Genomic DNA, 15642 nt, shown 5'->3' on the forward strand with positions numbered 1-15642 from the left:
CATGGAAAATGCTTATCCCATGACTACACAAAAGCCCAGCTGTTGGCTTTGCCAATGCTTGTTCCATTTAGGTGCTGTATTTAATGTACGTGTGCATTTGCATTTTATTTTTACCATGTATGAGGTATAGGGAATTTAATGCGACATTGCGGCTCCTAATTAGGACTATATAGAGGTTGTTGTTTTGTCTGGTTATCTTTTCTTCCCATCCCTTGGCATTCCATTATGCCTGCCACCGGGGTAGTTAGCAACACTTAGGTTAGGTTAGGGGTGGGTTGGGATGTTAATTGATAATTGTTTTCATACATACGCTGTGATTTTCAGATGTTTAACCCAAAGTACATATTTTATATGTGGATTTATTAAAGGATGTATTTTTTTTCAGTTCTCCAATATGGTGTGTTCTTTATGGGTAACTGTAGAATAGCTGCACTTCACAACCAGCCTTCCTCTCCCTTTAGTTAAGTCTGACTGTTGGGCCACTGCTACCATTAGAGAAGTCTGGTCTACTCTGATTGGAATCCCGTTTTGCCTTTTAGGTAAGGTGGTTCCAGACCCCTGAACCGAGGGTTGTCGAAAAATATGCCCGACAGCAACTCTCTCCCGTTTGCACTAGCTTCTACAAAAGAGCAGATTGAGCTTTCGCCATATTGGACACTGCTGTAAATGGAGCCGTTGATTTACACCAGTCTCCTTAACATTTTATATAAGATCTCTGGCAGAGAGCTGAATCTTTCTATAACTAGACCTTAAGCCCCCCCCTCCTCCCTCCACACGCACACCCTGTCATACTCTCTCCAAATCACACTCTGTTTGAGATTTAAGGTCACATTTGTTTACAAAATAAAACTGCATATTTCTGATTGAGAATTAGTTTTCAATCGAATTTGCTGTACACCTCTCTAATACAGTATTAATATAAGCCAGTCCGAACTAGATCCCAAGCCAAATGTTTGTGTACAGCACCACATGTTTGAGATGGTTCACCACATTAAATATGGAATTATGCTTACACTACATTTGTGTTTTTTTTTTTAAACATAACCTGTTTTTTCCAAAATGTTGGCTTTTAATAAACATGAAAGGGCATATTCATACTAGGAATTTATATGTATTGTTTTCTGTTAATAGTATGTTTTGTGCTAGACACTACATAAATGTAGTATATGCTGTGGATCAAGAAAGCATGCCTTGGTGATCTTTCGTCCTATTGCAAATCACCAATGTCCTATTTTGTATATCAAATGGGGGATGTTTTTGTGTTATAATATGAGCTACCTGATGCATGAAAGTAATTAATGCACGAGTTTGAGTGCTATAAACGTCAGGCTAGTAGTTAACTTATTTACATTTTTAAATCTGGCAATATGTATTATAAGTATTGCGGTTCCTGTTGCCAGTGGGGAAGAGTTTGTGTTCATGACTTTGATCAAGCTGTGTTTCCTGAGCCACCTTTACAAAAGGTAAGAAACGTTCCTTTACCGTAACATGTTTCTTGTTGGAAGTTTATGCTACCGAATAATCCTTAATTCTGTGCGGTTTATTCCTCCCGAGCCCCCCCCCCTGGTTTTTATTTGGTGTTTTTAGTTTGAAATAAGTGTTACATTTGTATTCTATTTTTTTGTCTTTAGAAACCTTGGCAATGAAAGGATTGACGCTGAACTGCTTAGGGAAAAAGGAGGAAGCATATGAACTGGTGCGCAGGGGTTTACGAAATGACCTGAAGAGCCATGTTTGTATCCTTTATATGTTTATTTTTCATGTCCTTATGTGCCTCACGTTTCAGTGTGGCCGAAAAATGACAGACCAAATAAAATTAAATGCTTGTTTTAAACGTTCATTCTCAATCTTTTGGCTAGGATTTTCAGGGATGCGTACTATCAAGTCTCAGCTGATCTTTAGCACCAGTTTGTTTTTGACCCCATAATTCACATTATCTCTATTCACAAGGCTGGTCCACCGCTGATCCAAGAGACCACTGCATCCCTGCCGGTCTCTTTATGATATTCAGTTCATTACTTGCCTTGCCTGTCCTGACTTATTTTGTTTGCGTTCTGCTGCAGCTAGCCAATTCCAACACTGCTCGTCACTTTACTTGAATTCTCGGCAGTCGTTTTTTTACAGCTTGCAGATTACGGTACCCACTATTCAATTTTTTTGCTCTCTGCCTCTGGCAAGGCTATTGACTATGATTCCAAAAATGTCTCTGTAGCCCACCTAAATCCCTAGTTGGCCTTCTCACTCTGAGCTTTCCATTATGCCATCGGCTTCTTGATCCTCTCACTTTGGGTCTTGTTTTGTGGTGTTGATTTGGATAGGTAGCCAAGTGTCTCTGGCAGTCTGATTGCTTTTACACTGGGAGGGTCTTTTCTTTCACCTGAACCAATTCTCTTGTGTAGCTTGGTCCCCTCAGTACTGGTAAACTGGGATTCCCCAAGCCTGTGGTATTGCCTTTGCTTTGCACAACAGCTCATTCGTCACCAGCCAGCTTGTTGCCATCCCGAAAGAATAATTTTCTGTAGGTTTCCTCCCATGTATATCTGAAGGGACCAGGTTAATTCCCTTCACCCGTGGGTCTTCCTTTTAGTCCTGATAAGGATGGGTTGCAAATCTTTTTCCCTACCAGGTGGGAGCTGTTTCACTTCAGTTGTTGGCCATTAATGTCCTTCAACCTGTTTAAAAGGACGAGTTTGCCACTTATTTTGTTCCTGATCTGCTGAGGAATTTATAGCCGTGTGGTTTCTTTGGTAAACGTTTTGATGTTTTCTCATGAGCTACATTTTTTGTATACATTTTACCTTGTCTCTTTTTGTCTTCATGTATTGGCTTTGTTCATAAGTGGAAGGGGCATATATGTACAGCCACAGTCCATGTTTGGGACATTGACTAGGTAGTTGTAATCTGGAGCTGTAATCTGTTCAGTGACGGCATCAGAATTAGCTGGGAGGTTCTGGGGGCAGCTCTTATGGTTTTTGGGGATAAGTTAAAGGCTGACGTGGAATGGCTGGGCTGAGTTGCACAGACAGAGCCATGAAAGGGGGTGGCACATGGAGAAGTGCAGCGTCGGGCATGTCACACTGGATGGTTATTGGCTGGGTACTGCCTGTTAAATGGCACATTGACTTCTGTATATGGAGCATGGAAGGGAGAAGGAAGGATGCAGAGGGTGAGGAGTGTCATAGCTCTAGGTTAAGGTGGGTACCTGGCCAAGCACTACACTGATGCCACGGTATGAACAGGAAACCGCTTTACTAAGTGCCAGCTGTGGGTACAGGAATACATTGGGCCACATCAGGTAGGTTACATGTACAGAACATCCACGGGCATCTCTGTCAACCCATCTTCTCAGCTGACATTCACAGAACCATTGAGAACATACCATTCTCACACAGAGCATTCTCTGCATACAGGGCAGGGTGCAGGGAAAGACGAGACACCTCTTTCCCCTTAAACAACATAAGACACACCCAAGACGCAAGAGACATACAAACACGCGCAACCACATGTACATCCCTCAGCTTCCAAAACAATTCCTCCCAATGACGCACCCGCACAGGCCTTATAACCATCCTCACCCAGTGGGACAATCGGCACCATAAAATGCCACTCCTTTCCTCTACCGATAAAGGGCACACCACCCACTGAACAAAGGATACCACATCCAAACCATTCAACGACTCTGGCTTCTAGCCCTAAACCACATGACGGAGGCAAAACCATGCCATTACTAGCATGCAAAGTGTGCCCTGGAAGGCGTGTAGAACTGATCGCCCAACGCACAGTATACCACACACTTGTCATACCATAAATAAAGCTCAGCCCCCAAAAACAAGGTTAACCATTCTAACAGCAACTCACTTGCTGCCCACCATAACCTGTGCACCATTACCAACCCGTCCGGGTACTCGGTACTACAATAACCAATACCCCCCATAAAGAGAACTCAAGTACTCCTGGCGTCGACACTCGTCAAGCCGCCTGTGCCGAAGGGCCACATTCCACAACTCCAACTCGGGAAGCCAAGCACAACCACACCTCATCACACACCCACACGCCTCTCCCCCGCACCCGCCTCCCCCCCTGCACGCGCCCCCCCCGCACGCACCTTCCTCCCCTGCACGCGCTTTCCCACACGCACGCCTCCCCCGCACGCACCTCCCCCCCAAGACGCTTGTGGGGGGGTGTCTACTTCTGCTCTCTATGGTAGAGGAGAGGCACAGAGAACCCCAGCCAAGATTCTCTATTATTGGTGCGTGGTTGAGCAATCAAGGCCTAGCTTCTCAGGAGGTGATGCAGGCTGGTTCTTAAGTACAGTGTAGTCCCCAAGCACCCACAAAGGAATGTCCACACACTGTATTGGTTAAAACAGTCTTTATTTAATTAATATTCATAGGTATATACAATATCATGATAACTCACTTTGTACTCCGAAAGTCAACAATGGTAAATATATACAGTTCTAAAGTGGTACCACTAACGTTATCAGATCTCATTGAAGTGCATACAGTTAGAATGACACACCGATCAGAATAAAGAGGAAACCAGCAGTAGAGAGGGGAAGGAAAGCAAGATGGTTGAACACTTGGCAGAATACTGGCCCTGTACTACTAGAGCCGGTTCTGTGTGGAGGCCCCCTCCGTCCCCCCCCTCACCTGGGCAACCTGTAGAAGAAAGATACAAGCCCACTCCATATATTGTTCACACTAGACTTTCCAATAGTTCTGCAACCCCAAAGTACCTGGCGTTGTAGTGTTCCTCGTCGGGGAGTCGACGGCCCTTCGTGAGTGTCCTCCCTTTCAGGCAGGATCACGGGTCGTCGAACGTCCGACTGAGAACAGGTCGAGCTACGACGTTGAAGTGGCTGCGTCGTTGACGGGGAAGCGTAAACGTCCTGCAAGGAAGAGGCGTGCGGGGCACCTTGGTGTCGATAGTTCTGGACCGCAAAGAGTTTGAAGAACTGTGGCCCAGCAAGGGCACTGAGGAGTCGGCGTCTCTATGGTCGTTGGGTGGCGGGAAACCCACCGACGGATGCTCCTCTGCGTGTCGATAGTCAGGCCTTCTCCAGCAGGATACAGTGGCGACGATGCGGATGAAAGCGGCCATGGATTAATTAAGTTCTTAGGCAAACGGGAGCACGGCGACTCCGGTCGGCGACGGCGGTCGTCGACAGTGGCGGACAATAGTCCGGGTGCTTCTCTTTGGAGTTCCGCAGCAGTCACCGTATCGGGTCGGCAGCCTGTCGAAGGTCTGTCTACCAGGGAGCTTTGGCAAAGGTCAGCTCGTGCACGATGGTCCCTCGTAGCTCTGGAAGAGGGCGCTTTACCAGGTCCTCTCTGGGTCAGTCCTTGGAGACACAGCAGCTTTCAGATTGCGAAGGAGAGCAACAGCAACACTTCTCGTCCAGCAGGGCTTCAAGGTCAAGCGTCAGTTTCACTCCAGTTACTCTTCGTAGTTTGGACTTCAGCTCTGAACACGATTCCTAGCAGTGAGAGGTCCCCAGATATACTGTTGATCTCCCATTCATACCGCTGGGTCACAATGAAGCATCCAATCACTATGAAGGGCATTCATGCAGGCAGGCAACCAATCAGGCACAAAGTCCATTCAGGCCATTCACTTCTCTCCAGACACTCACAACAAGTTATCTGTATTGGGACAAGTACCGAGCCATTCAATACTTCATACTGCATTCATACGGGTTTCGGGCAGAGCTGTCTCAGTCATTGTGTCAACCACCAGATACTAGACACCCACAACATAGAATGCGTATTCGTCACACACTCCATTCACCCAGGTCCCACCCACAGGCGTACCCACAACATACTGTCGTTGGGAAGGCTCCAGCCAGTCTGGTCAGCACTTCCCCACACTACCATATATGGAACTTCCACCCAACAGCCAGTCAGGGAAGGGACAGGGACAGAGGCAGGGCTTCCGGGGACTTCGGGAAGATCAAGGTAACAGGTGATGGAAGGCAAGAGGCCATGGGGGCCATTTTGCCTCCATCAGGAACCTACCGATTCCAATGACAGGGCCTGGGCATCCCAAAATGGAGGACGCTCAGGGCACCAGTCATTTCAGCACGGAGCTGCCACCAGCCTGTACCCTGCTCTGTGGGCCACCCACAGGTGCCCAAAAACATACACTGGGGGCACAGGGTTGCACCCCTACCCATGGGTGCCATAAGGGTATCCCATGGATCTGTTCACTAAACCAAGCGAGAGCTGCACCGCCAGGAGTCGCACATGAACTCCTGCATGGAAAACACGGCAGAACACGATAAAAAGCAGTAAAGGACAATGATACAGAGGCCCTGTCCCTCCGATGCATTTCCAGCATCACACCCCTCCCCACACACACCTCTCCACACACGCACCTCCCCACACACACCAACGCCCAAACAAATTATTTGAGACCTTTTCCACAGTTCACTACACATGTGAAGATAAAACTCCCATACTCAACATTAAACTAAAACGTCCAACCTGTGGAAGTAAATGGTTAAAAACAGGCTATTCTCAACAATGCATTCAACTTTCTAACAGTGGTTAAACAAGCTAATGCCGTAAATTCAACATTGCCAATAAAGTCCAACCTGTGGAGACAAAACTTAATATTAACTTGCGGGGCGATGACATGCCAAAACTGCATCCAACCTGCACTCACATACACACCACTTATTAATACTGCAATTATTATTACTGCAGACTTAACGTTAACATCAAACCCAGCAAAACGACATGCGCAATTTTGCTGCATTAATACTTATACTGTCAGCGTGCCAAAGGAACAAAAGAGGCCTACTAAAACGCCAGCACCTTTTACTGCTGACACTTGCAGCGGGGAGCCCCCACGACTCTGCCTCGAAATATAGAACTCCACTTCCCACGCTGCCGGACACTGCAGTACCTATAGTTATTGCTTCTGGACAGCGACAGGCCCCCCTCACGCTCCCCATGTTTTTGCCAATCTTCCAACACCACAATAGGCCCAGGCAACCCACTTGCTGGTACTGTTGTCACTGGTTACACTATACACGGCTGCGCCATGGTCCCACAATGAGTTTCATGCTGCCTCTCCAGATCCGTAGGAATTACAATGGCACCAGGTGAAGCACAATCCAAGGCCTTCAGACTAAAGCACATTGATGCGTGGGCACGTTCTGATCACCACAGCGCCTGTTGCTCGTGAACGTCAACAATCTACGATGTAATCACTTAATTGAAAGCCCAGAGAACTGAGCTCTGCTCTCTGAAGATGCTGCTGCCCTTGCCTGCAGTGGCTCACACGCCGTCCAAACTCTTGCCTGCAGCAAACACCAGATGTCTCAGCCGTCCCCTTTTCAAACCGCCAGTCTGGCAGCTTGCCCCTGACTATGGATACCCACGACACCCAAAGGCAAACGGGTAAGGCTTCCAGCACCTCACCGCTCCTCTCTTCAGGATCCATGCACATAGCCTGCACTCTCAGTTCCTATCCCAGCACTTGCCTCTTACTGGACTGCGCCCACAGCAATCACTTTCTCTTTGGGTGAGGTCCAAAGCCCCCTCCAGTAGCAGCCACTTCTCTCAGCACAACTCCCTCCAGCAGACGCGCAATTCTTTCAACTGCCTCTTCCAAACTGTGTCTTCCAAAATCCCTTGCAGCGGGGTCGCAGTCTGCCCCTTGCAGACCTGATAGGCTCCCAGGACCTGGCTCTTCCTCCTCACAGCAGTGTGTGGCCCTCACTGGCTCCACTGCAGCCTGCAGCGCTCCTGCCTTGAGGGAGGATCTTCTCTGGTTTTGGGGGTGTGGGGAGGGGCGGTGGCTGTCCCCTTCCTGGTGCTGTCCTCCCAGCACAGCCAGCATCCTCGTTGTCTATCTTAAGGTGGGTTCCTGGTCAAGCACGAATCTGACACCATGGTAGGAACAGAAAATGGCTTTACTAAGTTCCAGCTCTGGGTAAAGGGAACAGGAATACATTTAGGCCACATCAGGTAAGTTACATGTACAGAACATACACCGGCATCCTCTGTCAAACCATCTTCTCAACTGACATTCACAGAACCGTTCAGAGCATGACATTCTCACACACAGCATTCCATGCATACAGGGCAGGGTGCAGGGAAAGACAAGACACAGCACTCTACTTGCCTTTTAATAGCCTAGAAGTCTCAGTAAACCCACAGAGACATAAGAGCAATGCGTCAAGAAGGGTCAAAGCTGTTAGAGCTGTGAAAGATACTTTCATAGCCCTTGTGGATTTGAGAATTGGTGGGGGTGAAGCGTGTAATATAAACAAGGAAGCCTTTTTCCATGACTCTTTAGTTCTAGAACAGGTTTGAGCTGGCACCACTCGAGATGAACAGTGTATGCTCTTAAGTGGGCATCTGCAGCACCGCCCCCCTGCCACCACCAAGGCTGTGCTTGGAGGTTTCCTTTGCATCCATGGCCCTTCAACTTGTACAAAATTCCGTTTCAATGCTGCTTGCAAATGAACGATGCGTCCTCTTCTGATGATCTTGTTAAGCTTGGTAAACAGCACTGCAGAACCATGCGCAACAAAACATTCTCACACAAGATTGAGATCTCAATTGTGCTCCAGCGTTGGGGAGTGTGGAAGGGGCTACACTGGGTAGGCAATTTATGCACATATGGGATAACGTGCCACAAGTTTGATACCTGCAGATAAAAATACACAGGCGATGGAGGGCATTGTAAGTGGTAATATTGTGGCAACATCTGTACCCGTCCCCTTATAGAATGTGAAAAGAGTACTCATCCAATGGCTATTAACTGCAGATGTATTTTTAGTCTTGCGACTGCTTTTGATCCATATCACCAGAGGCAACTATTCTGCTGGAGGATGAACTGACCGCATTCATTGTGCTCCAATTAGAAAGCCAAGATGCAGCCACTATTTGGGAACCCTCTTAACCACTCAGTTGAGTAATGACCTAGTGTATGAAAGATTGGTATGTCATTGAAATAAGTTTGAGAGCTTACAGAGCAGATTTTACAGCAGCTAGTTGGCGAACTGATCTCCCCCTCATGCTTTTCTTTTCCAAACCACCTCACATTTTTACTTGGGCAGTCAGTTGTGTACTAAGATTACCTGTTTCACATCCTTTGATATGAAATGGCATTTATAACGTGCCTATACACAAGTGTATCAAGGCATAACGAGGCAAGGGAGGGGGATCAAAGGGAGGTCAAACAACGATCCTACTAGGCCAGGTGTCATTCAGATCACGCAAATACATGGGATGGGGGAAGGGGGAAAGTGCAGGGGGAAGGGACAGTGCAGTACATGGGCATAGAATAATAATAAGTAAACATAATGGCCAACAGGTGGCAAGTGCAAAGGTAAGTGCAAACATCCGGTGTCAAGAGCTGGTAGTGGGACTGTAGGGATACAGAAACTGTCCCCAGGCGGTTGCCAGACATGAAGTGCTGGTGTGCGTGAACTGGTGGGAGAGGGACCTGGGCCCGAGAACAGAGGGTGGCCGGGTAACCAGTACAGATTCAGTTTCAGCCTGGAGGTCAGCAGGGGAGAGGAGGAGAAAAAGCAGAAGCAAAGAGAAAGGTTTTGAGGTGCTTCCCGGAACCGGGGATGATTCTCCTCAAGTTTCAGGGAGGCTGGGAGGCTGTTCCCAGAGGGAGGCCCCAACCGAAGAAAGAGATCTACCACCCACTCGTTGCTTGGAGAAGCGACTGACCCTAAGTGAGTTGGAGGCGGATGAGTGAAGAGCTCGAGAGGGAAGATATTTAGGCAGAGAGAGTTGAAGGTATTGAGGCCCCAAGCCCCAGAAGGCCTTGTGGACAATGCAGAGGGTTTTGAACTTGATCCTTGCAGCCACTGGGAGCCAGTGCAGAGATGTCAGTCCTGGAGAGATACGATCCCTGGGCTTGAGGCCAAGGACAAGTCTCGCAGTTCGTTTCTGGATTAGTTGCAGTGGGCGGAGAGTCGAGGCAGGCAGTTTTAAAAAGAGGCTGTTGCGGTAGTCCAGCCTAGTGAGAACCAGAGCTCTGGAGACAGTGAGCTTCTGGGAGAAGGAGAGGAAAGGTAGAATACCTCTGAGAAGGTGCAGCTGGTAGAGTGACTTCCTAAAGACATCAGAGATGTGAGGAGAGAAGGAGAGTGTGGAGTCGAAGATGACCCCTAGGTGTTCAGCCTCGCAGGTAGCAGCAGGAGGGGGGCCAAGAGCAGCTGGCCAGAGAGCGACGGGAAAGGAGGGAGCGGGTGTGCCGATGAGGAGAATCTCTTACTGGCGTTAAGGCAGAGGTCATTGGCGGCACACCACTCCTGGATAGCAGACAGTCCGAGATGGGAGACCGAGAAGAGGTGGCCGAAGGTAGCCTGAAAATGAGCTGAGTGCCATCCGCATAGCACTGAAAGTTGGGGCAGAGTGGCAATGCGGTGGGCATGAAGTACCAGGTATACGTTGAACAGCCAGGGAGAGAGGTTTGTCCCCTGGGGGACACCACAGGTAGAGAAAAAGATAGCGTAGAGGAAGGATCCAAGTTGGTCCTGGGAGGGTTGGTCAGAGTGGAAAGAAGTCAGCCATGCCAGGGCCTGACCGGTGATACCCAGGTTATCACTGAGACATTTGAGCGGGATGGCATGGTTGACCATGTCAAAGGCAGAAGAGAGACAAGCAAGATGAGGACACGGGGGCGTTAGAATCAAGGTTGGAGAGCAGGTCTTCATGGATGTTCAGGAGAGCAGTTTCCGTGCTTCTGGCAGCTCTGAAGCCAGACTGATGGTCATGAAGACCACCAACAGATTCAGTGTGGAGATTAAGCTGGGAGATGGCCAGTTTTTCTAGGAGTTTGCCCAGGAAGGGAGTGATGGAGATTGGCTGATAGTGGGGCAGGAGGAGTCGGCAGAGGGTTTCTTAAGAAGACGGTTCACAAGGAAGTGCTTCAGGGGGGGATGGGAAGACTCCAGTGGCAAAGGAGTGGTTGCAGAAGTCGGCCAGGGCAGGAGCCAGGGAGTCGATGTGGTCCTTGGTGGAAGTTTGATAGATGAAATAAAATTTTAAATGATCGTACTGCATATAGTAAAGTAAATCGACAGATATTTGAACTTAACGCATCAAATTGGTGGGAAGGCATCCTTTATGAAACGCCACAATTTTTGGAGTCCTTGACGTTCTACTTTTCATTGGGTAAACTAATCACAACTGAAGACCTTTTCAGGATATTTGATAGTGGTTATAGTAAAGTCTCTGAGGGGGGTGAATTTTGTTGCCCTTGCGAAGCATTGAAGAATTTCACCAGAAGCTCACTTATCCGCTTCAGCAGAAACACGCCATAGCATTGTTTTGTGTTTCTAAAGCTGCATTTCATATGCTTTAATGTCTAATCCTGCTATAAAATGAATTACTTAAATGGTGTTACACATTTTTATCAAATGTGGTACCGTACAGGGACTACAGCTAGAGGAAGGAATACAGACATTCAGCTTTTTTTTGCACAAGGTCAGAGATGCAGTAGGATTAACGAAGGGAAGTGAAAGCTGCGGGAAGATCCCTGTTGATTTATTCAAGAATGACATGGTGGTTTGGGCCCCGATTATTTGGCGTTCCTTCGATGCATTTATTAAATGGAATAGAGTTTCAGAATCTTGGAGGAGGGCTGAGATTGTACCGGTGTATAAAAAGGGGGAGATTCCCTGGAGAATTATCCTCCCATATCCTTGTTGGCATCACTTTTGCAAAGATTATAAATGGGCATTTGCGCAAATGGGCAAGCTCCTTGGAGATCATCAGCCACCTGCAAGTGGATTTTCAGGTTGGAAAAAGCATAGTTGCCCAAGCCTTTAGATTATACGTTATATTATGGAACTATGCAGATTTTAACAAGGTGAAAGAGCTCCTACACTATTTTTCATAGATGTGGCTCTTTTGGCGTTATTCTACCAAAATGTTGCTTTCTGATTTCTGAAAATTCCGAATTATTTTATTATTTTTTTTTCTCTACTCCTCTTACTTACACCACATATATATGTGGGTGGGTGTGGGATATAATACAAGTATGGGAGTGTGCGGTGGGGGGGTGGGGCGGTCTCCCCCTTATATGCACGTGGCGTAATGGGGGTTGAAAAAAAAAGAAATGACAAAAAAAACTGCATTTTCAGCCGTTGGACTTTGGGGTCGCAGTAATCGCATAGATCCCTTTGGCAACCACTTCAGCTGTACTTAGGAAAACAGTGGATCGTTTTTGCAGTAAATGTAAATTATTGGGGCTAGAAATCAATACTAGCAAAACTAAGGCTATGGTTTTCCGTCACAAATTTGTCAAGAGGTGTTTATTGAACTTCATCATAACAAGTGAACTATTCTGATTATCTAGGTATGAGTTGTCACGTGAATTGCCAGTGGGTTGCCCACATTGCAAAGGCAAACCTCATCTTGGAAAGGAATATGGCAGTGTGGTTTTCCCAGAGACATGACTGATGAGCTACAACACCTGCATTGCAGGTCTGTAAAAGTCAGGCTAAAGTCTCTGTATTATATGGGGTAGATATTTGGAGATAATGCAAGACCCGTGACCTTGCTATTATCAAATACGTTCCTAAAGAAGCTGATCCTGCTCCCTTCAAGTCCTCCCAATTCATTGTTGCCCATGGTAACAGATCTCGAACCGTTTATTGATCAGATTGGGCTCAGGCCTGTGATGTATTGGATTTGGGTGACGCCTGGTCTTTCAATGTACAAGTTGACACTAATGCATGTAATGTCTCGAAGGGGGACGCTTGCTCCCCTGGTTTTTGCATACAAAGGGTTGATTGATGGCTTTTAGGTCTTAGTGTCTTCTGTGATAATCCGCACATAATTGCTATCAAATCCAAAACTGTAGTTAAACAGGCAGCTACCAATTTGTGTCGCTCCAACATGGAGACATCTTGTCTATAATTAACTGGTTCCCAATACCTGTAATGTAAAGTAAACTTTGGCTATGGGAGGTTTCTGGACTTTGTTTCTCTTCCGCATGCCTGTGCACCTTTTTTATAAAATGTAGGTCGTCTACTTTGAATGTGGCCAAATTAGCTTCCTCATGGAATGCTTTTGGTAGCAGTAATGTTCCTGTCTGTGGTTGCGTAGAGGAAACAGGTTGCAGAGAGGAAACAATCGGCCATTTTATGTTTTCATGTGAAAAGTATAGGACCCTGAGAGTTGGTCATTGGAAGGCTCTGCTCAATCTGTTTAATATTCGTGAAATTGAGGCACTGAAAATGTGTAAGCAGTCTGAGAATCCCAACATTGTTTGTTTTTTGTGTCAAAAAACCTTCATCGAGCATGGTTGAGAAGAAATAATCTGATTAATACAGGGTGTCCCTTTTGAGTATTCGAGGAAAAAAAATGCAATGCTGCACAGACTATATGCACAGCATGTGAATCTAAACGGCTATAATTGTCAGAAATAAGATAACGGTGAGTAATGTATGTCATACTGCATGGCACATAATCCCATTTTCAAACTGCTACAATGTAGCTAAGTCCTTACTGATGACAATTGTTTTCATACTGATAACAATTATGTTTCTGGATTTGCACCTTATTCAAAGTATATGCTGCTATTGTAAAGTGATTCATTTTAAACTTTTACGCACTATTCAAAATTCTTTTATGATGTAAACCTTTATGACGTAAAGCCAGAATAAAGTGTTTATAACTGAAATAAATGTACCTGTTGAATATTCATGAATGTTGGATTAAAAAGTCTAACCACACTGTTGGGTAAGATTTTCATATCTATGATAAATCTTCCTGATCTGTGTCAATACCAGAACGTTTTTCTTTGGCTAGGTAACTATTTTACCTTGTCCCTAGGCGGAGGGGAATCTTTTTCCCCTCTGACCTGGTCTTTTAATCTTTTTATGTGTGATATTTTTGTATGTCTCTCCATAGCGTATGATTGAAGTTAGTTTCTTGAGCTTAGCCTGGGTTGACCTATAGCTCCCCTGTTAATTTCTCTTTAATGTACTTGGGTGAACTACAGTTCACAAGTAGTAAATAGTGATTTTCATCCCTCTTTACATGTATATAGTGAGCCAGCACACCCTATCTTATGTGTAGTGCTGGAGGTTGGGTGGGGGGGAGATGTGAGGATACAAAGTATCACATTTCTTACTTATCTATTAACATTTTGTTGAAATTGCACGTTTCCTTGAATGGCTGGTGGCAGTGTAACTACTTTTATGACTTTTCAGTCTTCATTACTCGCCGGCTGTTAATTCAGCCTCTAAAATGGTGGGCTCCTTCTTTTTTTGCCATTTGTTTTCTTATGTCTTCCTCTGCCATTTGAGGCAGGAACGACCTTGGTGGCTGTTTTGTGTTTGGCAGGAATCCTTTGTATTCCCTGCCCAGGCTCCATTGTCTGGAAAGGCAGGAAGCGAGGGCAGAGTCAAACTCTGGAGCCCTCCGTCTTCCACCTTGCCTGAAAGAAAGCAACTCATAGTGGAGGATCGGGGGGGGGGGGGGTGCTGGCTGTCCTGACAGGACTGCCAGACCGTCCCTTGCTGAAAAATACAGGGAGAGCATGCAGAAGTTGTGCTGTAGTTCCTGATAAATACTCTCCTGGAAGCTGAAGAGGTAGTCGACCACAGGAACCAAATCAGAAGAGGAAGATGAAGAAAACGCAGCTGAGACGATTACCATCGACCGTAGTGCCTGCTGTGTAACCGGAGCCTGCTGTTACCCTTGGTTCCAAGCGACCTGGAGACTCCAAAAACTACCCAGAGCCTGGTGAGATACACTAGGCTCAAGAAGATCTGCATTTTGAGCCATCCCACGTCGTGCTGCTACCTTGGCGGGCTGCAATACCCTGGGACCTCAAGCCAGTGTGTGGTGCATATCGAGCTAAAACTTTGGTGGCATCCTGCTGGACCTCAGCGACGTGAATAGGGTCCAAAAAGTCCCCTCACCAGAGTGCTGGACCTTGCAAGTGGCGAGAATCCGACCAGCAATATTCAGTAGTCTTCTGGCTCCTGATACCTGCTGCAAAAGCCCTTCCAGTGTCCTGTCTTTAGTCTTCATAATTTGTTTTATTTTGCATTTTTAAAGGGCTCACACAGCCCACAGGCATCAAGGTGCTGTTACAGGAATTTGTTTTTTTTTTTAGTTGCGTAATTCTTTTTTGTCTTAAGCATTTTTTAACGCACTTAAATACCCAGAGGTTTCTAAGCATGGATCCGGGGATCGAACCTGAATTCAACGACCTCATTTTTGGCTGCAGATCCCGAAGTCTTCCTGCTGCTTTTCTTCTGTGCTGAGGTACCACGTTACGCCTGTGTAATTTGCAGCGTGACAGACACAAGTTTTATCATTCGATCATATAGATATTGGTTTGACCATCTGATGGTTGTGCCATATACTCATTTTCTATATGCACACAAAATCAAATTTCGCTCTATACCGTACAGGCATTGCCCAGGACTGCCTGAGCCTCTAGGCTCCCAAAATGGCCGCCATGTATATAAACAGGCCTGTCTCCATGGCAATGGCACGCACTGAGAGCCGGGCTGGAGAAGGCACTCAGACCGCCGGCAGCTCGTTCGCAGCGTTCTTAGAACTCGCGTAGGAGGTAAAACCCCACAGGCGCCTGCTGCCTAGATCTGCACCATCCCGCATGTATGCAGATCACCCCCTGCACTCC

The 15642-nt window shown here is 46.6% G+C and overlaps 1 protein-coding gene across 1 annotated transcript in view; it reads left to right on the plus strand.

Annotated features, from left to right (window-relative positions):
• The window catches only part of NAA15 (N-alpha-acetyltransferase 15, NatA auxiliary subunit), a 1171626-nt gene that overhangs the window by 222837 nt on the left and 933147 nt on the right, over positions 1-15642 (plus strand). The window contains exon 3 of the mRNA XM_069631086.1: positions 1632-1736. Coding sequence (XP_069487187.1) covers positions 1632-1736 — 105 coding nt within the window. The remainder of the gene's footprint in view (positions 1-1631; positions 1737-15642) is intronic.

Source organism: Ambystoma mexicanum, chromosome 6q (assembly GCF_040938575.1).
Source record: "Ambystoma mexicanum isolate Mex_15411 chromosome 6q, UKY_AmexF1_1, whole genome shotgun sequence".
Lineage (NCBI taxonomy): Eukaryota > Metazoa > Chordata > Amphibia > Caudata > Ambystomatidae > Ambystoma > Ambystoma mexicanum.